General features: G+C 41.0%; 1 protein-coding gene across 2 annotated transcripts in view; it reads right to left on the bottom strand.

Annotated features, from left to right (window-relative positions):
* Nucleotides 1-547: 547 nt before the first annotated feature.
* Nucleotides 548-25,931, bottom strand: part of nol4la (nucleolar protein 4-like a) — a 34,942-nt gene continuing 9,558 nt past the window's right edge. For both annotated transcript variants that reach the window (XM_084917014.1, XM_084917015.1), the window contains exons 2-11: nucleotides 21,799-21,954; nucleotides 18,925-19,036; nucleotides 16,548-16,657; nucleotides 12,430-12,571; nucleotides 11,441-11,733; nucleotides 11,157-11,342; nucleotides 9,073-9,261; nucleotides 8,864-8,983; nucleotides 8,530-8,719; nucleotides 548-6,158 (exon numbers count right to left, since the gene is read on the bottom strand). In XM_084917014.1, coding sequence (XP_084773140.1) covers nucleotides 5,941-6,158; nucleotides 8,530-8,719; nucleotides 8,864-8,983; nucleotides 9,073-9,261; nucleotides 11,157-11,342; nucleotides 11,441-11,733; nucleotides 12,430-12,571; nucleotides 16,548-16,657; nucleotides 18,925-19,036; nucleotides 21,799-21,954 — 1,716 coding nt within the window. In that variant the 3' untranslated portion in view covers nucleotides 548-5,940. The remainder of the gene's footprint in view (nucleotides 6,159-8,529; nucleotides 8,720-8,863; nucleotides 8,984-9,072; nucleotides 9,262-11,156; nucleotides 11,343-11,440; nucleotides 11,734-12,429; nucleotides 12,572-16,547; nucleotides 16,658-18,924; nucleotides 19,037-21,798; nucleotides 21,955-25,931) is intronic.

The following is a 25,931-nucleotide window of genomic DNA, read 5'->3' on the forward strand; positions in this document are numbered from 1 at the left end:
CTCAGCTTTCAGGCCCCTTGTCTGTGGAACCAGCTCAAGAGACAGACACCATCTCTGCTTTTAAGATATAGCTTCAAATTTTCCTTTTTGATAAAGCATATATTTAGGATTGGATCAGTTCAGCCTGAATCCACCCTTAGTTACGCTGTAATAGGTGCAGACTGCTGGGTGCTTCCCATGATGCACTGTTTTGTTTTTGCTTGCTATGTGTTTATTCACAACTTCGCATTTAATAATTACTTATTAATAATCTCTGGCTCTCTTCCATAGCATGGCCCTCCTCCCTGACCCTGGTTCCGCTGGAGGTTTCTTCCTGTTAAAGGGGAGTTTTTCCTTGCCACTCTTGTCTGGTGCTTGCTCATAGGAGGTCTTTTGATTGTTAGGATTACAACAATCTCACAATATAAATATAATACAATACATTTACAATATAAAGTCCCTTGAGGCAACTGTTCTTGTGATTTGGTGCTATATAAATAAACTGAACTGAGACTCTTTATTTTTGCAGAAATTAAAGAAAAAAAGTAAAACACCACGAGCCGAGGTCTCAGTTTGATAGCTCATCGCACTGTTTTATTCAATTACTGACATCTCAGGAGAAGAGGAGAGCCTTGCAACTCTGCTGTTGGTAAACCACTGGTGTTTTTTTTTTTTTTTCATAGCGTTGATGCAACACTGAAAAAGCGCTATTTCCAAACAAACACAGGTCCCTCATTAGTGATATGTAAGAGGCAGAGAGAATCTCACCTGGACAGTTTTGCATGAAACATACAAATGAAACAGGTTCAACCTTTTTCTTTTGTCTTTTTGTAGTTTCACATATAATAATAAATATCCATACCTATAAACACTCCAAAAAATTAAGTCACAGGTACTGGAAAAAGCTCCACTTTTAAATCACAATGATAAATGTACAAAACAATAGACATCTCATATAAATGTTAATGGTTTTCGTTAAGAGATTTAAATCTCATTTCAGAGGAAATCAGCGGATAAAAACTAAACTTGGAGATTCAGTATTACCTGAGGTTTATGGGTTCCCCTTAAAAGGCCAGGAGAGGGGAATGGCTTTTATGTTACCGAGGAGATATTACAACAGGTCAAAGTGTACCTTTCAGGACACCTGTCGGGTTAAGGACAAGGAGTTTTCCCTGACAACGCGGCCGGGATATTAAAAGATTATGAGCACTTCATGTAGAAAATAAATGTACCTACACTCCATCGTTCTCCGTTTAGGCCACAATAGTCGTTTAAAACAGCTGATTAAAGTAATCAAAATCCTTAATTAATCTTTGCTGGTCCACTTTGAGAAGTTGCGAAGCTCCCGTTTTACTTAATATTAACTTTTATAATGCTGGAAGCCACCACAACGCCGAGCCGACCGCAGCCAGTTGTCACGGCACACTCTGACCATGTGACCAGGTAGTCAAAGAGGTCACGTCTGCACTTGATGCAATGAAACAACAAAAAGAAAATACCTGGGCAAATGTACACAGATTAGAAGGAGAGGAATAAGTGTGAGAGGCAAAAAATATGTCAGAATAAAACGCGAAAAACAAACAAAAGCAAAATATTCTGAAAAACTGTACATGTAAACATCACACTTTCACTGAGTCCAAAACCAGAGGGGAAAAATACAAAGCTTCACACAGGTTTACAGTACAACCTCCTGCACAGAGCTACAGTCACTTATCCGTGCAGAAGAGGCAACAATTGAAATAATATAAATAACAATAGAAGTAATACAGACCACCACCAAATGATAAGTTAAAACAGGCAAGGGCTAAACCACTTTGATTTTTTTTTTTAAACAGCGCTGTACCCACAGAAAAAAGAAAAGGTTTAAAACATCTTTTATCACTCTTTGTACAGCTATACAGTACATTTATCAGACCACTTTAGCAATCCACAAGCTACCAGGGCATTTTAATCAACACCAATAGATTACATTGTCCAGTCAATACAAAGAGAAAATCCATTGGGCATTATCAAAAGAAACCAAAACGGAACAAAACAAAAACAACAACATGACAACTAATGGTTGTCGTTGATCACAGTAACTCTAGCACAGCTAAAATGTTGCTCAGCGTAGACTTGAGACAAAATATCGATCTGCAAGCAAATGTTTGGTTGTGAAGATGGGACGAGGTTCAACAAGGTGTCACATGTGGAGGATCTGCTATGGCTACAGTAACAAACAAGCAGGTTGGAGGAGACGAGGAAGACGTGTGTGAGGACTCACGTCCCGTGTACATCTATGATTATGTCTGTGTGAGGCCAGAGGGGTGTTTCATAAAGTGAGATGACCAGTTAAACCAAGGCTGTTTCAGCAACATCACGAATTCACTCACCTTTAGGAGGCTTAAACCATAAATTCCATATAAAAGATGGCTCTCATATGATTAATTGGTTTGTGAAGCCTCAGTTTAAGCATTTTGACTGAGACATGTTGGGATTTTTGGAGCTAGAAGTGATCGTATGTGGATAAGAAGGCAGATTGCTGAGATATCAGCAAGCCTGGGACAAAAACTGCATCCAAATAAGTCCAAGCATAGACACTTTTCATCTAGTTAATAAAACACTAGAATTTAACGTGCCAATCACAAACTTTCTGGATATTTGCACTGCGCAGCAAAAAATAAAATGTCTCAGATTTTCCCATGAAAAATTCTACAAAAGGCACGAACAGCAAAAACATGGCGATAACACAAATTAGCCAGGGTGAGGCCTAGCAGACTCTGATTACATCCCCTAACTTTGAGCTTTACAGCCTCGAGTGGTCTCTAGAGGAACTGCAGTTTTTGGCACTTCTGCTATTTTTGCCACTTGGTTAAAATGTTTCCAGTTCTGCCCATTCTAGCCAATCATGACCATCTACTCTGTAAAAAGCAGGTTTATTAGGATGACTGGCACACCTGTAAGCTGTAGCCAAGTTTCAGTGCTGTATAACAAATTTCATTGCTATGGCCAGCTGTAGGTCTAACTAATTAAGTCTGAAAGCAATTTGGCTCCTTGGTTACATGTCAAGGAAATCATAACTAAAGTATATAAAAGTTGAAAAGATTTCAGACTAACTCGTACATTTCTCTGCTAATTTCAGGCCGCTGAGTGCGATTAGCTTTGATGTTTTTTCAGTCATTTTTTAAAGTGTTTGCTAATACCTTGGCCAAAAGACAGAACAGCTCTTGAACTGCGACTTCATTGTTCAGCCCCAGAGGCCACTGCTAACCTTTTTTTTTTTTAACTTTGCTTTTTTTAATTTTTCTTTTAAATCTCTTTATTATATCTTTCACGGTTATTCAGCCACGAACGTTACAGCTACTTTTCTGTTTTCTTATCTATGAACTAATCAAACTAAAGTTTGAAGTCAGACTTTACCAAAGCTAAGACAGCACAGTGGTTAGCACAGTATGACACTTCAAACAGGCTCCAGCCCCTTGGGGACCTTAACTGAATAAGTGAAAGAAATCTGATTGGTCATTATCAGCTTTAGGGATGGTCTCCAACAAGGCTTATTCAGGCCTTTCATAACAAGCATTGCTTCTTTCCTCTATTATGAAACACCGCTCAGATGGACCAAACACACTGATGAGTTTAAACTCCGATAAAGGAGCTGTCTGCTGTTTTGTTTTTTGTTTTTTTGTTTCTTGATGAAAACTACCTCTGATTGTGACTTATGTCAGATTATCCTTTGTTATAATCATTTGTCAGAACTGCAGCTAATTATTCAAATGAGGTAAAAACACACTCAAATCATTGTGTTACCTTAATCCTGAGCTATAAAGTGCTTCCAAACTTGCAATAGATAATAGAATTTAAATGTGAATGTAAATGTGAATGCAGCCCAATCATGACATGGTAATAAAACACAGGTCCCGACTCACTAGCCAGGCCTGCAGGTGGTGAGAAAGAGGTGAAGGACCCTGAAGAGACTGATTAATGATACATGTGATAGGATTTGTGATACATACAGAAATATAGCTCTCTAAACTTTGACAAATCAGTAAGGTGCGAGCTGCTTTCGGCTGCTCGAAGAGTCTTTGTCTGGAATGTTTCAGCCTACTGAATTAAATCGTCACAGATTGATGCTGTTTACAAACTGCGTCACTCCACTTATACACAAACAGGAAATCAACACACTGTCAACATCGACAGAAAGGATTAAAAGAACACACACATACAGAACTGTCTTTGTGCTGAGTGACTCACCATTAAAAGTTGTGAGGCTGTGCTCTTGATCGGCTTTGAGTACTCGTTTGTGTCCTCAGTCCACACACATGCACAAACATAAACACACACACACCATAGCAGAGAGCTGGGAGAGTAAACTGTGATGTGATTACATCTTTTTCAAAGATTGTCTCTTGCTTCTTTTCAAACTGTGTGTTTTCAGACGTGTTTTTAATGAGACTGTGATGCAGGGTCAGAGGGGACGATTCAGACGGACGCGCGCCCAGACGAAGGAGTTTCTTTTTGTCTGAACATCCCGCCCGCTCGCGCGCTCACACGGCCTCCGCCGCAGTCTCTAATGGATGCATGTGAGCTCTATGTACCTTTTCTAAACGTAAGAATAGTCACTAAACACTTCCTCCACGAAACAACCCGCCCTCCCCTGAAAAAGACGTGCAACATAAAGTCCCGTTTTTTTCTGCCAGGTCCCTTTTTTGTCACTGACTGATCCAAGTACACGAAAGTGCCTCAGTTATGAGGTTAGCGATAAAGATCAGTAATCACAACAAACAACAACATTGAAATTGGCTACAATGCTGCATGGGATATCATTACTTTTTACAACTTGACAGTTACAGCAAGAGGGGAGGGTAGTTAACCCTCTTAAAATGCCTCATTAAGTCATTTCAGCAACCATTACCGATTATCTTCAATATTGCACCTTTTTCCACTTTTCTGGTTATAAAACCAAGAGTCTAAACAATAAATTCATCTCCTTTCTCTCCCTGACAGGAGTCTGTGACCTCAATTTGCATACCCAGGCTTCCGAAAAAGCCTCCTTCCCTTTGAGTAATGAGAAACTGCCCGTGATAGAAATATTCATAGTAGGATAAGTGAAAACGAAAAGGTGCGCTGGGTAATGACTCTTTGTCTCGTAGTCTGGAAATCATTCCGACCGAGTAGAACAGAGGTATAATATTGACCACGCGTTGATGGATCTGCTTGTTTTGGTCAAACTTTACAGGTGAAAACTGTCAAACACTCTCACTGCTGATATTTTCGTGCTCTACTTTGTAATTTTTTAATCTTATTATTTTTTTGGAGTATATATATATATATTTATATATATATATGAAAGTCAGCATATCCGACAGTAGCTGTTGAGGTTAACAGGTCAAATGGCAGGTCGCCACATCTTTTAGCAGCAATTCATCTGTGGACTTTCAGTTATCCGGTTATCATTTAGAAACGACTTGATTCACATGACCCAATCAAATCATGCCACTGTACAGCATATTTTACACACAAATAGAAAGAAATAATGATGCTAATTCACTGCTAGGAAACTATTCATTTGTCCAAACGTCTGCACAAATGAGCTGACTTGGCGTTAGGGTGGTTAAGCTGATTCAACACCTCAGTCTGTGCACCAATTTTTCCTATTTTCCTTTTTTTTTTTTCACATAGATCATCGCTTCCTGAGACAAATGGAGGTTGAGGTGCTAAGATGAATTGAATGGGATGAATGGCTACAGATAACAGGGCACTATAAGGTCAAAGTGAACCAAATGCATAAATAAACATCTTTCAGCCTGTGATATGTTCTGGCCCGCCCAAAGACATAAACATGTGGGGATAAGTATCATACCTACAGGGCCCACTGTGCGCTGCAGTATCACTCGTGTACAACTGTGTCTTTGTATGTGAGAGTCTGCCCCGAGACGGACAGGCCGAGGAGGGGGCAGGGAGCTGGCACGGTGTGGCTCGGACTCAGTTCTGCTGCAGGATCAGGTTTTCCAGCTCGTCTGCTGAGCGGAGCAGGAAGGCCGCGGACTCCCGGTACCCCGCAATGAGCTGCCTCACCGCTGTCACCTCTGGAGGGCTGAGCTGAGCGGAAGCGCCGCCTCCGCCACCTCCCTGACCGTGACTGTTGGAGCTGGAGGAGGAGGAGTTTGGGCCGACAGATTTCATACTCAGATCTGTGGGACCTGCGGAGGCAAACAGAATATTTTAAGGAAGTCAGACGATACAGGAAATACATTTAAGTGGCTCTATGTTCATTTCTAGCCTCATCTTTGTATTTTTAGATCGTACTAAAGTGGCTTTGGATGGTTCACAGTCCAAAGAAATCTGTAATCCCTCAACTGTTCATGACAGACAGCTGCCCCTCCCTGAGCCTGGTTCTGCTGGAGGTTTCTTCTTGTTAAAATAAAGTTCTTCCTTCCCACTGTCACCAGTGCGAGGGTGGTCATCTGACTGTGGGGTTTTCTCTGTATTACTGCGGGGTCTTTACCTTAATATAAATCACTGAAAAAAATCAGTCTATTCTATTATATAAGCAAAAATGATGCTTTAAATGGGCTAACCACGGACACTGGTGAAGTGGCAGTTAAAGTGTAAAGACGTCGAAGTAAAGTACAGTGAGAGGTGGGGGCGTCAAGAAGCCTGTGATGATTTGGACACGTAAAGAAGCCGTCCTCCCCCAGATATAATTGTTTAGTCAGAGGGCTGGTTGAAAGTCACATGTAAGCAAGAAGAAGAAATCTCAATTAAGGAGATAAGAAGAAATTGATGAATGAAATGATGAAGGTGTGGCCTGAGAACTGCTGACAGTGACTCCTCAAATGGGAAATACTGCAGATTACAGCCTGCGTCATTTGGTGTAAATGTAAGTTTTGTGTTATGCTGACACATTATGCCCCAATATATACCTGTAGATCTAAGGCAGGGGTGTCAAAGATAAGGCTCAGGGGCCAGAATTGAACAGCCAAAGTCTCCAATATGGCCCACAGGATGACTTTGGAAATGTGAAGAAGAGCATGGATTTTGGACTTTTACATGTATTTTCATAAATTTTACAGCTTTTCCTACTGATGAAAACCTCCAGCGTCATTTATACTACATCAAAGTAATGAAGTAATACATGAACATTTAAATGACCGAGAAGTTTCATATTTTTCACTATCTACAATAGAAATTTCTATTTTGTGGCTCCACACAATTTAATAAGAAAAAGAAAAAACTGAGGGTAAAAAAAACAAGAAAAAACTTTGTTTCATTATCAGATCCGATCGGGCAGTTATTACTTACAATTTAGTCCCAAAAGTCAAGCTGCTAGATTTCATATTTACTATAAAAGTATTTCTCTATCATGTAGAAAAACTCAGACATGCTGTTGAAGTACTTTTTTCTTATTTGTCGATAACTGAGGGATTCAATGTATAGTTAAAGTTTCTTATACCGACAAAAACAGGAGCTTCAATGGTCCGGCCCACTTAAGGTTGAAGTGGGTTATATGTGGCCCACAATGTAAAATTAGTTTGACATCGTTGGTCTAAGGGAGGAAGAAGTGACCTTTAGAGTATCAGGGTGGAATCACTTCATTGTATTTAACAGAGAAGTTAAAGAGAAAATTGTGGGAGTATGTTATGTATCAATGCACATCAATGCACAGATTATTATTATAATCTGTGCATTATTAGCTTTTTTAAATGTATCTGAATCCATGAACGTTAACCAGTGACTGAAAGAGGAAGTCTTCATATGGATATCCTCAGGCTAACTGGAAGCTCCTGGTGAAAGGCATCATCACCAGAATAACTCACCAGGTCTCAGATTATCTATATGCTAATCTTACCAAGTCACACTGGTTTATTTCAGGCAGGGTGGTGACCATTAAAAGAAGTCACAAAGCAGGCTTCTGAGCTGCAGCTTATTTCACAAAGATACAGATGTACAAATGTTAGGTAGTTTTGGTAAATCTTAGCAAATGTGTAGAAGTCTTTTTGCCATTGATTACCACTGATTCCATTAATGACAGATAGCCATACAAAAATTCAGCCTCATTACCATGCACAAAGTCTACAAAATGTGGAATATGTGTTTTCAGTGTGAATGGACCAGCCATGGAGTATATATAAAAGGTTTTTTTATTTGTTTTTGGCTCTACCTATGTTTGTTTGTTTGTTTGTAACCTGGTGAGAGAAACCAAAGTCGATGAACTCTTATATGGCAACATTTGATTGTAAGAAGGCCACACCCAAAACACATCTATTGTCTATTTTACTATAAAGTAAACCCCAGTTTACAAAATGAAGATCAAGTTTCAGATCAAGGGGTCATAAATAAAGTGAGAAGTAGGGTAATTTTTCCCCAAAGGCCTCTTTAAAATGTGGCTTCCATTTCCTAACCAGAGGTGATGCCCCCTGCTGGCCATAACAAAGAATACATGTATTTTTACACTAGCTTTTATATCTGTTGTTTATTAAATACAGTCTCTTAAATACTGTGGGTTTCCTTTTGACCCTTTCTTTTACAAGCTATCAAGGCAGATGATACAATCTAATGAAAGCGACTCACCGTTGGTTTGCGCAACATCAGAGTTTTGCTGGGTGCTGCCAACCGTCCCATATCCCCGCAGGTTATAGTTGAGGCCTCCGTTGGTGTAGAGCTGGTCTTGGGCAAAAGCTGCACTGGAAATGGAAAATCCCGAAGGAGCCACGGGGGCTGGGTCCCTCAAGATGGGTTTGTCAATAGAGGCTGGCTCATCCTACAAGAAATTTAATATTTTCAGTTTAGGCAGAACATTGGATTTTGTGTTGTGCAGTCTGCTGTTAATGACGCATGGTCAGCCGAGCACATTCCCAAATCCCTGCTGGGCAGATTCACAAACACCAACTGCCAAGACATTTACCGTCGCTTGGTAGACATCGAGCCGCATCCTCTTGGCAGCATTTCGGGTTTCGCTCTCGCAGGCGGCAGCGAGGATGTTCTCGGCCATGGCAGAGGTGAGGTGGGGAGGTGTTGGTCGTATCTGGCAGTGAGGCGAGTGAGAGGTTTTCATTATGAATGTGAATAGTTATGAGCTGAGCAGAAAACACTTAATCTGGGGGCACTTTGTACCTCAAAACCGCCTTTTTTCATGCGGCGACAGGATTTGAGGTAGGTGCGGATGCGCTTGCGGGAGCGCTCCTGGAATTCTGGGAACTGGCGGCTACAGGACTCAATAATGGCCTGGATCTTCTCCTTGGGCTGTTTGGAGATGGGCACCATGCGGTCCAGATTCTCATCCACGAACAGACGCACAAACATCTGACAGAGAGAGAGAGAGAGAGAAGGGGGAGGGGAGAGAAGGGATGTAGAGCAGAAAAAATCGTGGGGGTGCAGGGTAGAGAGAGAGAGGGGTGTGAGAGTCAAACAAAAGAGGGAAAGAAAGGCAGGGGAGGAGGTTGGGGGGGGGGGGAGCAGTAGAGGTAGAGTGGAAGAAGAGAGGATAAAGAGGGAGGGGGAGGTGATGACAACAGGAGGGATGGAAATTGAGTCACTGCTCAAATCCAGGGCAATATTTCTGGTTGTGTTGGCATATTTGGAAGTCTACTTTTGCTATTCTACTGGTTTCTTTTCAAACCAGAAATGCACAGAAAATGGATTTCACAGAGTAAATAGGATAGTTTGGAACAAGCTTGTATATGCAAATTCTTCCCATCTAGAAAACTTGTAAATATCATGCCCTACACCCACCTCCACCGCACCAGTAGAAACTGTGGTGTAATGAGCTCCAAACCCTGCAGAGACCCCTCTGTGTCACATAAAACTACATTTCAAAATATCAATTGTCAGTCTGTTTCTTCTTTGATACCTTTATCAACCCTTCTTACTACCACCACATTATTATTTTCTTAACAAGCTACTTTTAGCTGCTCCCTTATTCACAAGGCATTACCACAGCAGGTAGCTCCACGTATTTGAGTTTTTAGGGATTTTTGTCTCCTCCCGAGATCAAACCAGGGGTCTTTTGCTTGTTAAGAGAATGTGAAAAACTACTACACCACGAAGCCACTTAATAAGAGTACTAATACAAATGTTTTGGGTCATGATTGTCATGATTCATCCTTTGTTATTTGTTTGTTTTCACAATAAAAAGAGCAAATGCAGAAGATATATTATAAATAAATTTATATTGCTGAAAACAAGGTTATTATTGGTAACTAAATCCTCTAAACTCTATCTCTGTCACAAATGAGATAACAATCTCAAGTGAAAGCTTTCAGCGTGTAGTAGAAGATAATCTACCCCCCCCCCCCCCCCCCCCCCCAAGTCCCGCACAAAGCCACCGTGTCCATAACACCACCAATCAGAAGACACACATCAGATCATGTGACATTTAAACAGGTCAAATTATCATTATGTTGTTTGTACATACCTGATATGACGAGTACAGTCAAATTATTTATTTCATATCTATTTTTTTAAGTACATCATTTCATATTTATCTTTATTTATTCTGAGAACAGTTTATGGTATAGTTATTGTGTAAGGTCTCCTGTTATTGTTAAGCAATAAGGTGTTCTGTTTTACTGCTGGTCAGTTTGTTCCAAGTGCATCTTTACTGATTTTTGTCCTCTGTCTTGTCCAAAGAGGCAGACTTTGAGGTTTAAAAAGTGCACATGGACGTAATGAATTTTTGTTGCAAAAGACAAATTTGCTACTAACCAGTGAAGTGACTTAAGTTCCATATCTGAAAAATTCATTTAATTACTAAAATTCTTGTAATTTAAATTGAAGAGAAGGTACCGAACCTGAATGTGGAAAATAAAATAAAAAATTATTCTTCTGATGTTCTTAAATCTCTGTCTGACAAATACCGCCCATATCGCAAAAACAAAAATTAAGAAAATGATTAAAACAAAACATTATTTACCTCACTTCAAACTACACTAAGCTGAAAGCAAAAAATATTAAACTGAATAAAAATAAAACCTACTGAAAAAATACAAAAACTAGACCCCGTTGAGCTGGAAACACATCATTAAACCATAGGCTGTCATCTTGTGAGACTGATTCAATATGTAGCAAAGCAATAAAGAATAGCATGTGCGCGGAGTAATAATACATATGATTTAACATCTGTGCTGACAGGCTGATGAACAGCTCTGCGCTGTATTTTCCATCCACATTAATTTAGGTCTGCTGCAAATATTACTTACATTGAAGGCTTTAAGTCTCTCAGGGTCCAGCCCCTCAGCGTCATTAATCTTGTCGCTGTCATCATGGTCATCATGATCGTCGTCATCGTCGTCAATTATCTGTGCTCGACCAGAGGTCAGGTCCTCTGCGCTCATGCTCAGCTCAGTTTTCACAGAGTCATAGCTTCCTGAGCTGTACGGAGGGGACTAAACACAGAGAAACACACAAAGAAATCCATTGTTGTGGATTACACAGACACACGGGAGTTTATCGTGATCAGTGCAGATCTTGTTTCTGCTGTTACCTTGTTGGTGTACTCGGTTTTTATGGGGTACTTCCTGTTGGGGTCTGCAGGGTAGGAGTTTGGTGGCGAGCTCCCCGCTGGCAGCAGTCTGTCGCTCAGATTCACCGGCTGCTGATCCTCCAAGGAGGATGAAGATGAAGTGGTGCTGAAGTCCAGGGGAGCGCTCACCCCGTTCTCTGCTACCTCCCCGTACGATGCCCCACCATCTGGGACGTTCCCACCCACGGCTAGCACCTCCGGGGAGGTCAGAGCCGGCAGCCCGTTGGCGCTGCCGCTCTCTGAGGAGTCGTCATCTGGCAGAGGGGAGGGAAAGAGACACAGACGCAGATACGAAGATGAGCTGTGCAGATGTTTTCATAATTTAGCATTAATGTGGGGCTGTTTACTGGAATAGATTTTAGAGTGGGAGTTGGAGTAGGAGAGGGGACTTCCTGCCTCGTGCTCTGCATAATGAAATTGTGAAGGAAGTGTGCAATGGGGTCAACTGTCACCACAAATGAAAGTTAGAGTAAAAATAGGGAATCTTAAGAGTTTTGCAGGGGAAAAAACAGAAAGAGATGAGGACGAGGGGAGAGGGCGAGCATTCTTTTCCTGCTGTGTGTGCAGCTTTTAAAGCCAGTTACTGCTAAGATCTCTGCACGTGTCACACCTAGGTTTGGCGAAACACAGAATCAATCCCTTTCAGTGACTTGCCCCAATTTTTTCTCTCTCCTAATCTGTGAAGGTTAACATCGGCCTTTGTCCTACTTCTCTAAGCTCTGAGGGAGAGGGGTGACGAGTGGATTGGGGCTGTGGTGGTGTCCCACCCTCTGTAAGACTGGATTTATGTGGATTAGTCCACTAAGAACAAGGCAAGCTGTTTCCTGCATAACACCAATCTGTAGCCTTCCAGATGTAAATAAAGATAAAAGGGAAAAAAAAAAATCACAGCGCGGAGTATGATGCTGAGATAAGAGAGGACTGTGCTGCGGCGGTTTGCAGCCACTTACCATCTTCTTCTTTAATGGTGGCTGCCGGGTTGCTGACCCTCTCTCCATTCGGTGGGCTCGACTCAGGCACTGGGGGCTGCTCAGCTGCGACCCATGTGGGCTCAGCGTTGTTCATGTCCTCGCTGCTCACCGAACTGTCATCCTGAAGGGAGGCGGCATGAAAGAAAGCGTGAAGAAGTGAACAGGAGGGAAGAGGGCGTGGAGTGGTCCCTCACAGTTCTGACAACTTTGATTACAGTTTTTGCTGCTAAGGGACAGGTTGACACCGACCGAGTTTATCACAAACCGATATGTGCTTCGCCCTGTGTTAGTCCTTCCTTCAGTTTCTATAAGAAGCTAATGTGAGGCTTTATATTGATGTTGGGGATTTTTTTCACAGATAATATCCTTGTTTTTGCAAAATGATGGCCATTTAAATTGCTTAAAGCTTCAAGCGCTGAAAATGACTGACTGGAGTAATTTATGACCCCATTATATTTTATACAGGAATACCTTTTAATGGCTTTATTTGTGTTTATCATACCTATACCATTTCCTTTATCCAGTACAGAGATTCAAAAATTATTCCAACGTCATTAGCAGAGATGGGCAGTAACGCGTTACTTGTAACGCATTACTGTAATCTGATTACTTTTTTCAATTAACTAGTAAAGTAAGGGATTACTATTGCAAAAACGGTAATTAGATTGCCGTTACTTTCCCGTAGGAACGCTGCGTTACTGCGTTACTAAAACCGTGATTTTTTGCGAGAATGTCTCATGACAATGACGTATGCGAGTGCGACGTTAGTGACAACAGCTATGTGCAGATCAACAATGGATCATATATCGAGTGCGGGAGAGAGTATGAGCGTGCAGCGTTTAAAGCGTGGAAGTACTGACCTTACTTTGAGTTTGATTCCATAAAAAGTGACAAAAACATTAGTGTCCGTTGTGCGTGGGAAGAAAACTTCTTTTTACAGCGAAAAAAAAAACCCTAAACAAGCACCGAGTGCGCAACGACGTAATGGGAAATTCACGGAGAAACTCGCGGATTCTTCAACTGACCGCGGCACACCTGCACCAGGGTAAACCTCCGCCTACCCCACTCCTGCTTTACAGGTGAAAATAGAGCCAAAGGACCGCTAGTCTTTGATTTTATTTATTTTCTGCTGTGTTTTACTTGCATTTATTTGAAAGAGTGAGTGTAAACACAAAAAATATTTTCTTTTATGTGCTGGAATGTGCAGAAAATAGGTTTAAATGTTAAACTAATTTATTCAAGTCAGAGAATGTTGCATATAATTTTATTTTTGCTTGATGCATAAAGTTAAAAGATTAAAACTGATAAAACAAGTTAAAAAAAAAAGAGACTTTTCCATTTGATTACATTTTGTATGATGGATTATGCAGAAAAAGTAGAATTGGGCTGAAAGAGCTATCGCTTTTTCACCTCTTCAGGTTGTAAATCGTGTTTTAAAAAAGTAACTAAGTAATTAATTACTTTTGAAAATAAGTAATCAGTAAAGTAACGGGATTACTTTTTTGGGGAAGTAATCAGTAATTAGTTACTGATTACTTTTTTCAAGTAACTTGACCAACACTGGTCATTAGTCATAGTTTGTAAACATGCTTGTGGAAAAGGGAACTGAATGCGGAAAATTATACAAGCAAATTATATCTAGTATGTTAAGAGCTTTTATTTAATATTATAAAAGCTGTACTTATAGTGTCTCCATAGTGCAGAGGTTAACACATTCAGTTGGGAATAAAAAAGTCTCGGGCTCATTTCCAGCTGGAGGAAAAAAAATTCCCATTAGGGTGGCGTTAGGAATTATTTTTTGTGAAATCTAACAGCTAAAAGTAGCTATCCTCTGAAAAAAAGATGCTTATAGTGTGAGTCTATCACAGTACAATTTAACGGGATAAATGGGTGTTATCACGTTACATCATACTGTTTTTGTCATTTGTTACTTCCGTGTTTCTGTTCCAAACTAAATCTAAACAAACATCTTATTATATTTAAAATATTTTTTGCAGAAAAATTCGAAATATTTTTTTGCAGAAATATATCAACACTGCTTAGGAAGTCTTATTATCAAATAATTACCAACATTTTACTAATTCCAATAACATTAGAGTCTATAATGTTAAAATAAAACATATGTACAACATGTATAAATGACCCCACACAACCTTTTATTATTACCTGCTGCACCAATTCCTGTAAACATTCCTGTAGGAAGCATTTTTATGATTACAAATACCAGAATTGCACATATAAATACATAAATTTGTTGGCTTGAAGGTTAAATTCTTTCAGCGAGGTCTCGCTGAGCCCAGAATGTTCAGAGGAAACATCACAGCCACCAACTTCCAGTTCATATGTTTTTGGTGGATATTTTTTGGCTAAAAAGTGATGACATCAAAGAGCAGAATAAAGCAGGAGACTCTCTCTTTTAACTAATATGTTTCTTGGAGCACTGCTATTTTTAACTGTGTTATGCAGAAATCCTGAAGAAGCTTGTTCTAGCGTAAGACAAACATGAGTAAGCCACGAGGGTGAGGATTAAGCGAAGGAGCGCTAAATAATCTCTCAAACTATTCACAGACTGTCCTGAATTTTGGCTTCAAACTAAATGCATGAATCCTATTTACATTTCATACCAAAGCTGAGCTTCAAAGTGCAACCCAGGCCGATTTAAGTCATGTTCGCATAAATGACCTGCATGCACGCTGTCATGTGTCTCACTCCGAGGGAGCACAACTACCAATGTGTGTCGTGAAAGAGCAGAAATGCATCTCGTCATCTCATTCCCCCCCACACGAGTACACAAATAGGCCTAAACTCCTGGGAATACGCAGCCTTCCCTCTGTTAGGGGGTTCGTGGAGGACCAAAATGCTCAGTGACAGCTCTATTAGGCACCAAGTGAGCCGTGGAGCATCAAAGAGAGAGAGGGGAGGGTTCCTAATTACATGTTTCTAAGTAGCTGAATGTGTAGCATCATTAATGTCTGTGCTTAGAAATAGATACATAATTTAAAGAGAGGCAAGGTTAACTTTTAAAACAGGCTCACTTCATGCGTTGTAGGTTAGATGCATCACTCTTTGAAGATAGTAAAGCTTACAGTACAGATGAAAGCTTGCAGATATGTTTGTCTTAAGATGGACAGAAATCTGCAGAGATCTGCAAAAAAATAATAAATTTGTCTTTGGTGCAAATATCTCAACCTCAACCCAAAATATCTTCTATTTTACCAACTTAACAGTTAAGAAACACACCTAGAATACTATTTAATGGCAGACCATTGACTTTCTGTTTATATTTGGAGGCCTGTGACAAACCAAAATGGCCTCTTTAAGAGCACAACAGTGAGATAAAAAGGGTGGAAAACAAATCAAAGACTTGGTTTTGCCGCATGTTCTTTCACTCATTACGTCTGCCATTTGTTTCTTTACCAGACAGAAAGTGAGAGATGAATGTTAGCAGCCAACAAAGTTCTGCAAAACAACATGCAGGCAGCTGAGAAGTGAAGCTCCAACAGACTAAACACACAGTCGTGAATTTACTTGTGATCTGCTGCATTATGAAACAGCTGCTGCTCTGAGCTCCAAAACCAGTGCTGCACAGATATGGAACAAATTACTACAACGCTGAAATAAACCTCTGTGATGGTTAATAATTAAATTATTGGCCTGCTCACACTCTTGTCTGCGCACAGATGCGACCAACAGTCTGAGCGTTTGTTAATTTGTACTCACCTGCGAATCACAGTCTGGGTCATTGTTCCGGATAATCCTAATTATGCGTGAGTGAGGTCTACATTATCAGCATCAAGTGCCGCTCCCTGCACTTTAGTGGCAGCAGTTCCCGAGTGTTTCTGTCACAGCTACACATGGGAGTGGTCTCTCACATGACGTCACCACAGATTTACTAATCCTCATTTCACACTGGGCTGCTCCCCCCTCTGATTGTTTCATATTACGTCCTATTTTCCCCGTACAGAGCATGTCTCCCTGCAGCCTCTAAAGAAAATAACGAGATGACTCGTGCAGTCGGTGCAATTATACCTGGGGTGGAAAAGCTTTTATCTCTGCCCACACCTCACAAAGATCCACTCAGAGAGAGAGGCACTTACCCTTTCAGTGGCAGTCATGCACTGCAGTTTCATTTGTTTCAGGTAGGTGGCAGTCAGAGGCATGTTGTAATCGATGAGGTCCGGGACCAGCGAGGTCGGTCTGTCGTTCTCTGGTGAAGGAAAGCATAACAAACATACAGTTTATTGTGTAATTACAGTACAAGCATGAATTAAGGTAACCTAGTCATTATTATAATTGTGTTGCTGCTGTAATTATAATATTGAGGTGCTTTAATATTTATACTATTTAATATTTATACACTAATTATTAGTTATTCCACTACATTTACTTACTTGCTACTTTGAAATATAATATATGTGATCACATTATAAAATATTCATTAATGAGTTACTACTGAGCCTATGTTAATACATCACTCTTGGGGTACTTGAAGTATATTGACTTTGCTATTTTAGTTCCCCACTCCTTTAACTAGCTTTCTTCTGATTGGTTGCCCCTCGCAGCAGTTTGTTTGGACACTGTGTGGGTGGAGCTTCTGCATTCACAGGCAGACCTGTTGTTGTGTTTCATTTCACTCAGAGGTTTAATTTCAGAGCTGGAAATGACGTTACTTCTAGTTGAGAGCATTCCAGTAGCAAATTTGAAAAAGCAAATGCTGCTTAGCAAGGTACAGCCATTCATTCATCACTAGCAAAACAGCACAATGTTTTTTTGTGCTTAAAAACACAGATGAAGTACGTTCATGGATAGAGCATTATCAGTGCTCTGTGTATGGCTTATTTAGCGAGTCACAAACACACATCAGTGGCTGTACAGATGACTTCTTTTAGAGTTTTACCGCCGTTTATGTAAATTGCTGCCATCTTACATTTTTAAGTTCAGGTTGGTGGGACTGCTCTGACTTTCTGAGTTGGAAGTCTGACTTAAGGGGTGTTTCAGTTCAAAGCTACAACTGGGAAGTCAGAAATTTGCACCGTGTGTCGCTGAGATGACCATATTAGGGATCTTCTCTCTTAATGACATCATAGAGAGCCAAGAGTAGAAAAAACTGAGTAACAGAGTGTTTAGAGGAGTCTGGAACGTTAGCTTCTGGCTCACAGAGATTACTTGTGCATATAGCATACTTAAGATTTAAAATTTCGGCCATATTTAATATGAACACCTACCATTCTAACAGTATCAGAGAAAAGTGCGATAGATCCATGTTTTTACACTGGGTCAGCTCAGATTCTGTGATTTTATATCTCTGTCTGTGATGCTCTAGAGTGGACGTCAAAGCAGAAAAACCTCACGGTGTAATGCAGTCAGCTGTAACGCTACCACATTATCAAAAACTACAACAGAAATAAGATCAGCACATAAACAACTGCAGTTTGCAGCACTAGCAATTAGTGTCTGTCTCTTGAAAGAGTATTTACTTAGCTAAACAACTATAAAACATGGGAAAGAAAAAGAAAACACAACAAAAGTGCACGGTTTCCAAAGAAACAACTCACCTGCTGGAATTTGGAATATTTTCAAACAGAAAAACTACTGTCTTTCTGTACACGAGTTAGTTTTAACATCATTTGTCATACTTAGTGAGTGACAGCTTTCTGGGATTAATATCCATTTTCATTACAATTATGCTATTCTGGCTAGAAACAGCCTCGGGTCTTGTTCAATTTCTTTTAATATAATTTGTCACCTTTCACTCTGACCCCTTCTTAATGTCTTTTCATTTTATACTTTGTCTAACACAGTGAACCCCCCTCTTTTATCTGTCTATCATCTCTTTTTCTTATAGTTTTGAAGAACTAGCACAAAGACTGGACTGGCTTTTCTCCCTTTGCTGAATCCCTCTGTGGAGAAGTTCTAAAAGCTCTCCGTTAATCGTGCAGACAAATGCTTTGTGTACAGCAGAGTTGCTTCAATACCCTGCAAAAGAAATCCAAGTCTCTGCTGTAGTTAACACCAGAAACCAAACAATGTGTCTGGCAAGCTGCCTGCAGTCTCCACACCGACCACTAGAGGAACTCTGTGATCATTTTAGAGGCTGTGTACGGTCCCAGAGAGCCGGCCCTCTTGAGTCTTTGTTACATCATGTCAGTGATGGATACACACATATGTTTTATTAATGAGGGTTTGATTCAAAACTCTTCAAAGTACAAATCCCTCAGATCATATCAGCTCATATTTAGTGTCTGACAGGACAATGTAGCATAATTTCTGTCATCCAGATGCCAACCCCCTCTATCTTATCTCTGTCCTATGTGATAAAACACAGTATATCTAAGAATATCATGATCACGTGATAGTAATTAGCTCTTTTCCATGTCAGCGTGTCAAAGCATCTCAGCATTAACAACTCTTAAAGGTTGATCTCAAAAATAGTGCATCAGTTAATGATGTCTCTGGGTTAGTGTGTGCCTTTACCTTTGAACTCAGCAGTGCTGGGGTTAATGTGCATCCTCTTCTGACACTCTCCACAGCTCATTAGGAACCGAGTCACCGCCTCTCTGGGCAGGAAGGCGTAGGTCTCTGCAATCTGTGCCGGGGTAGCAAGCGGAGGACACCGGGTTAGCAGATTTGGCTCAGGCTGTGGCTGAACTCAAACTGTGTGCAGGTGTTTTTTTTTTTTTGGTTTGTTTTTTAAATTCCTCCATGCATGTGTGAAAGCATGGGGTCAGTGATTATGTGTTATCTCGACATGGCATGAGGAGGAATCCTCCCTCTAGGCGATCGCTGGTGCTTTTGGATGGCCTAATTCCAGCTGCAGCCCCCCTCCGTACTCCTGCTTTGATACCGTAAAACACAAGTGGTGCTCATCTTTTCTGATTCCCTTTCTCTTCTTGTTCTCTGGGGAGCAGCTAACTCATATCTACACCTCTCCTCTCATGTTCAGCCTTCCTTCCCTGTTTGTCCCCACTGCCATGCCACCCTCCCCTCCTCACCCCCTCTGGCGTTTCCCTGTAAAATGCGACCTTCACGTGACCATGGAGAGGCAGTGGGGGTGCCCACCACCCCTCACGGCCCCTAGAGGCAGCTGAGAGGGAAAGGCCACCCAGAGGAGCGTGCACGTCCCAGAAGGCCACAGTGACAGTTCCATATTATGCCCGGCCCCAGTGATGCTGCCTGCTCAAAAGGGTACACTCTATGAGACATGACAGGACCTCTCTATGGGGCAAGAGGAACTGGCTTTATGACTTTTTTTTTATTCCTGGGGGGGATGGCAGAAGAGGAGGGGTACCAGCGTCCTGCTAACCCCCCCATCCACCCACCCAGCCACAAATGCTGCCGCTGCACCTCTATGGCTGCAGACAAAGCCCCTCATTTTGTCAGGACAGCTTACACGGCCCGAGACCACACCTCAGTCTGCAGCAGAAACTAACAGAAGCTCTTTGTTCTAAAAGGATGAATAATGTGGTAGAAAAAAACATTTGTGGTTTGATCCCCGCATCGACTTTGTTTACTTAAAGCTATATATATATATATATATATATATATATATTATGATTCCCAGACTCACAAAATTTGGCCTTCTTTGATTCTCCTGCCTTTAGCCATGTGGATGATCAGAGTCTGGGACCCCCTACAAAGACCTCACTTGTTGCCTCTTCTTTTCAAATCCACTAATCACATTGGGATTATTTTAAGCTCTCTGCAACTGTGGGCCACATTTCACACAAAGGAAAAGAGAGGTTGTCAACACGCTTTTTATAGTCTCCCAAAAAGATATGTTTTTAGTTATGCAATATTTCCAAGAGCTTCCACAGGCAAATATTCAGGTGAGAAACAGACAGATGATTCTTCACTTTGGATAAAAATTACAGCTGCTAGAGCTAGCCTAATGCACAATACTTCTGCATTAGGCACGGATTTATTTTTTCCTTTGAAGAAACTTTATTATGAATTGTGCATTTTCATACTTTTCACGCACAAATGAGTTCACATTACCCAGTACAGCTACATGAAGTGCTCTACATCTTCCCAAGTAGTTTAATCACAGTGGTGGAAAAGTTACACTTGCAGGCCTCACAGTTTTTCACCAGTGGAGGGAGATTATATCTAGATTTTAGATCTTTATTTGTATTGTTTTCTCACAACGAGTTTCAAATGTTAAAAAAACGCTGTGGCTAGGACACCAATCACAGTCAGATATTGCAAACTAAATGCAGGCAGGCTTGAGTGAAAATTTGTGCGTTTCCATTCAGAAATCATGGCTGTACAGTGGATTACTAGTACGTCGATGCATGCAGTACATCAGTCCCAGTAAATGTGTCAATCGTCAAACAAGTGTGCTGCACAATGATGCAGAAACAGGAGTATCTGAAGCTACAAATGCTTGTACAAAATTTCATGAATTAAAGTGACGTTGGATGGGAAGATGTTCAGGTATATATCATATAAGCTTCTTTATGTTTTATATGTTCATAAACAACAACATGAAAGGGTCGTTTTAACATGTCCACCCACGGAAACACAGACAATTTGTTAAGGTAATTATCTCTGACAGCGTTGTGAATAAATTCATGTAAAATGTGCAGTGTCGTCATCTCGCGATGGGTCGAAACCCTCAGAAAACTGAGCTGCTTAATGTGTGTTTAATTCTGCAGAAGAACTCTTTTTTTAAGTGAACAGATTCCTTTTAAACCCTAATCCTGATCGAACAATAAATAAAAACTGAAGTATATTAGAGAACCAGCTGCAATGAGACTCTGCTGTTTGTGTATTTGGTGCAAGGCTCGTTGACGTGGGATCTTTCAGCTCCAGGACATGTTGGAAGATGTAATCTATTACTCCTGTTACAGCTAGTGAAAGGAATGTTGCATGTCTCAGCATAATTTTTCCCCAGAGGATGAATTTTGTTGATGTTGGTGGTCAAAATTTGAATAATCCAAAACTCACTGACCAAATATTTAAAATAAAAACTAAACACACTTAAATTGGTCTCAGCTGCACTTTGTCTTTATAGCTTTTAAAATACTTCTAAAGATAAGCACGGTGAATCTGATAAACATATTTCTGTTAACAAAATTTTTGGGAGCTTGCAAACTTCAACATGTGAACAACCTCTCATTTTTCTGAGCTGAATATGCTCACTCTCCTGTTTCCCACCACAGGCAGCAGCACTACTGCTCGTCGTAAGGAAACGGAGGAGACAAGAGGAAATAAAATATGATGTTAATACTGCCGAGTTTATATTGACTTCATATAATATTTGGCTGCTGTTACTGTCAGCCCACACACTATCAGCAAGGAGCAGCATGATTACTTACACCTTGCAGGCACCTGGTTGTGTTTACTCACCGCTTTGTAGGTCTTCTTTTGGCCTGCATGTTTGGGTGCTCTGCCGGGATCGGCGCCCATCTCCACATGCATGGCGTAGATTATGTCAAAGAAGTCTTCAACCACGGCTACGCGCTTCAGGGAGGAGTTCTCCTGGGTTGAATTTCCATCAGAACACTAAAACACAGAGAGACAGGAGTTTATTATGTAGTCAAGCTTCAGGACTTCTTATTTTACATTTTACTGTCTTCACGGCACACAAGGAACTTAAATGAACGACAGAATGATTTGAGCATCGTCCAAGGGACAACTAGGGCTGCACTGCACCCTTGTGTTTAACGTCACAGAAAACGGTGTTTCAAGTCTTCAAAATCCACTTGACAGTTTAATAGCGGGACATGCCTGAGCCCTCGTGGATTTAGGAAGAATGCTGAAAGTCTGTGAGTATGGATATCAGCATTTGGCCCACCTACATCCTCAGATGAACCATCCACACTGTTGAAAACAGAGCACATGATGAGAATTGCTAGCCAAAGCATGTTTACCCCAAGAAATTTACATTTATGAACTGCAGCGCCATACAGCCCCATTCCTTCTGGAGAGTCTTCTACAAAGCTGTAAGTGTGCAGAGGTGTGGCTATGAACGGGGATACTTGGTTGGCTCTACACCGCCTGAAATTTGATAGGCCGACCTAGAGCCCACCATAAATTTGTGTTCTTGCATAAAAGCAACCAATTATGGATATTGTTGGAGAAAAGGCGGGTCTGACGCCTATACAGTAGATCCATAAAGTTTAAAGTTCAGTACATTCTCTACTTTCTAAGTCCTCGCAAAGCTGAACTTAGAACAAAGGAGGTGCGAGACACTGATTTTAAGTCACTGCCATCACCATCGCTACGGGGTTAAATCCTGTGCTTTAATTTAGCCAAGATATCGTTAACGAGGCAGCCACGTCTCCTAATAAACGGTTATGGAGGCAGGAGGTCTGCCCACAATTAAAACCATCAGAACAATTAAAATGTTTTTGAAGTGTCGTCGGGCTTTGGAAAAGAATATTCATAGGAATTTAATTTAATGAGCATGGGTGGGAAGCTTTGAGCAAAGGTGAAAAGTGGGATTAAAAGGATTTTTCCTTCTTGTCGTAGTTTGAATAAATAATAAATTAGGTAAATTGGCTATAAAATTGTGTGCATACATGGGTTTTTATGTTTTAATGCAATACATAGGCTGTTTGTAAAAAGATGGGCTTATGATATATGTGCAATAGCACTTAACCGATTTTCTTTTCAGATTTTACTTATTTTCCCACATAACTGTAAGTAAAGAAAAATCATTCAAATTTACAAATATTCCATTTTGTAAAACACGTTGGTTTGCTATTTATTTCAGATTTCTGATGGGCCCACTCTGACTTGCTTTCTGTCCCCAGTTTAAAAATTAAAAAAAAAACCCTGTCCAGCTCACCTCCTGCAGTCTTTAAATGTCTCCGTTAGGTGGAGAAGTTTGGGCCCCGGCTGGGTCTGCAACCATCACCTCATCTCTGCTATGTTTAAAAATAACACTGTACAAGACCAACAGTCCCTCCTACCACCACCTCTGGCAGCCATCCTGCCTCCCGTACTGCTGACCCTGTCGCCATAGAAACTGCCACTGATTTCTCTCGGGCAGGTGTGCTGGGCAAAGGGTCATGTGACACACCATAGAAGTAGGATCGCCAGGACAACGGCCTCCATCCGCAGCACCACATGGGGCTTTCCTCTCCTTCCCCCCCACCCACCCACCCCTTCCTCCTTATCTTCCCCTCTAAACAACACCTTCATACAGAACACTCAATACTTTGCATTTTCACCAGATTTTGTCGTTACAGCCGAGCACCTGCTGATATTTTTGAACGCAAAGTCCTCCAGCGAGCGTAAAATGGAACAAATGGATCTGGACGTTTAATTAGTTTTTTTTTTCTCCACCTCTTCCAGGCAAATACGAGACGGGCTCTCTGACATTTCCTGGAGATTGGGTTCTAGCTGGGGAGTGATCTTTTCGTGTTTGAGTGAGAGGAGGGTCCCGAGTTCAAAAAGTTGTCCCCCTGGCATCGAGGAATCACACTCCCCCGCACACCCCACCTCCTCCTCTCTCTCTCCTGTGACATTTCTGCACACTTCCTGATCTGACATTTCCTTTTTTTTTCTTCTTTTTTTTTGTTTTCCCCCAACTGCGTCCTCTCTCCTGCTTGCATCTCTTCATCCCATACCTCCGTCCCATCTCCCCTCCTCCTCATCCTCTCTCTCCTTGCTCCTGCTCTCCCAAGTGCGAGGTAATGATCGTTGCCATGGCAACTAAAACCAGCTCACAGAGCGGGTTTGTTTTAATCCGGCCCTCCTCTCCCTCTCTTTCTCTCTCCCTCCACTCTCCCCTGTCAGCATGGGCTAAATGTAATGATAATAAATGAAATAATAGCGATCCTCCGCCTCATCATCACAGCTGTAATCTATCGCACTTGGAGGTATCATCATCTTTCCCCTGGTGACATCACCACCACCACCGCCACCGCCACCACTGAAGCTGCTGCTGCTGCTGCTGTTTGGGACAATGGTGTCGGCCCATTCACGCTGGATTTGGATAATCTCACACAACTGTGGGGTGTGCAGTGCACCCACACCACTGCTGCATCCTGCACTGAATTCTGCTACTGCAAAATATCCACAGCACTCACCGGATATTCTGCTGGGAGCGTTTTCTCTGACCTGAAAGAATCACACGCAGAAAATATTGCAGATCATCACAGTCAGACCTGCTGCATGAGCCTGAACCATAACCAGCATTCGTTTGTTTGTTTGTTTGTTTTTTGCATCTATTATTTTCTCTCTTTCTGATCTGTTTGTTAAACTTTGCGCTCTAAAATAAATATGGAGACATTATTATTTGTTGTGTTTATTTTAAATTATATGTTGAGCTAGTTTTATTTGTTTCTTCACTTTTATTGAAATATTCTACTTTTTACTTTCCAAGCTTTTGTTGTTGTTATTGAAAGTGTGTCTATTTTAAAGCGGCTGTAATGTCGCAATTTACTTAATATTCCCATACATTAAGTCTATCTGTCTATGTATAAAAATAGATAAGTAAGAAACTGTACCCGGGGGTCTGTGCTGTCAGCCTCATCATGAAAAACTAGGCGACTGTATGTCAAAAATACATCGTCTGCAAAGTGAAACACATTCTTTCTAATGGCCACCAGGGGGCGACTCATGTAGTAAAAAATAAATAAATGACTCCTCACTTGATCTATGATCTCGGCTGTTGCTTAGTTTGAGTTTATTAATTCTTTCCCGTGTTTAAGTTTCTGTGAATGTTCATCTTGTAAAAAGTGGTGTCCATTAGAGTCCAAATGGGAAATAAAGCGGCTGTGCTAGATGGCAGGACTACGTCAGCCCTCGTCATCACCTTTGATTTCAAAGAACCAAAACGGTGACAGCCAAAACGCCAAAATTTAGGCAGAAGGAGGAAAAAGAGATTACTTGATAAAAAATCTGCTGGCTGAGACCTGCAGGGATATCCACTGTGATGAGCTGTTGCGAATAATAGAGCTGCTGAAAGTAACTTTAACTACTAAATGTTAAAAGGTAAAAAATAGATTAATGAATAAATGAAATCAACATAAAAACTGCAGTTCCTGTAGTGGCCACTTGAGGCTGGTTTCAACCTTCAAACAGACCCATGGTAAAACGAAATAAACCAGTTTACAGCCTGGTATCAAAGCGTCTACACAGCTCTATTACTGAGTTTATAACAAATAAAGTAAGGTAACTGTTTTTATATCTCCTGCATTTGACTTGCCTTAAACATAAAGTTTGCTTAGTGAGTGCTGCGGACAGTTTTATCAGCCTGCTCAGCGTCACCTCTACTAACCTAAATCCCTGAACTGGACTTGTTTACCATCTTTGTGGTGTTGATGCCTTTATATGTCAAATAATCTGGCCTCCTCTATGATTTATTTTCCCCAAAGCCATTCCAAGAAGTCTGTGCTCCAGTTTGGTGAGTTAAGCTGGATTTTTTTTCTTTTTTATGCTGTTTAGTGTTTATTAGCAGGCATCTGCGTCTCTGTTTTGCATCCCTACAGTTTATAGCTGTTTAATTACTAACCAAGCTGATAACGGCA

This window comes from Perissodus microlepis, chromosome 20 (assembly GCF_051167445.1).
Source record: "Perissodus microlepis isolate ML-2025 ecotype Zambia chromosome 20, ASM5116744v1, whole genome shotgun sequence".
Lineage (NCBI taxonomy): Eukaryota > Metazoa > Chordata > Actinopteri > Cichliformes > Cichlidae > Perissodus > Perissodus microlepis.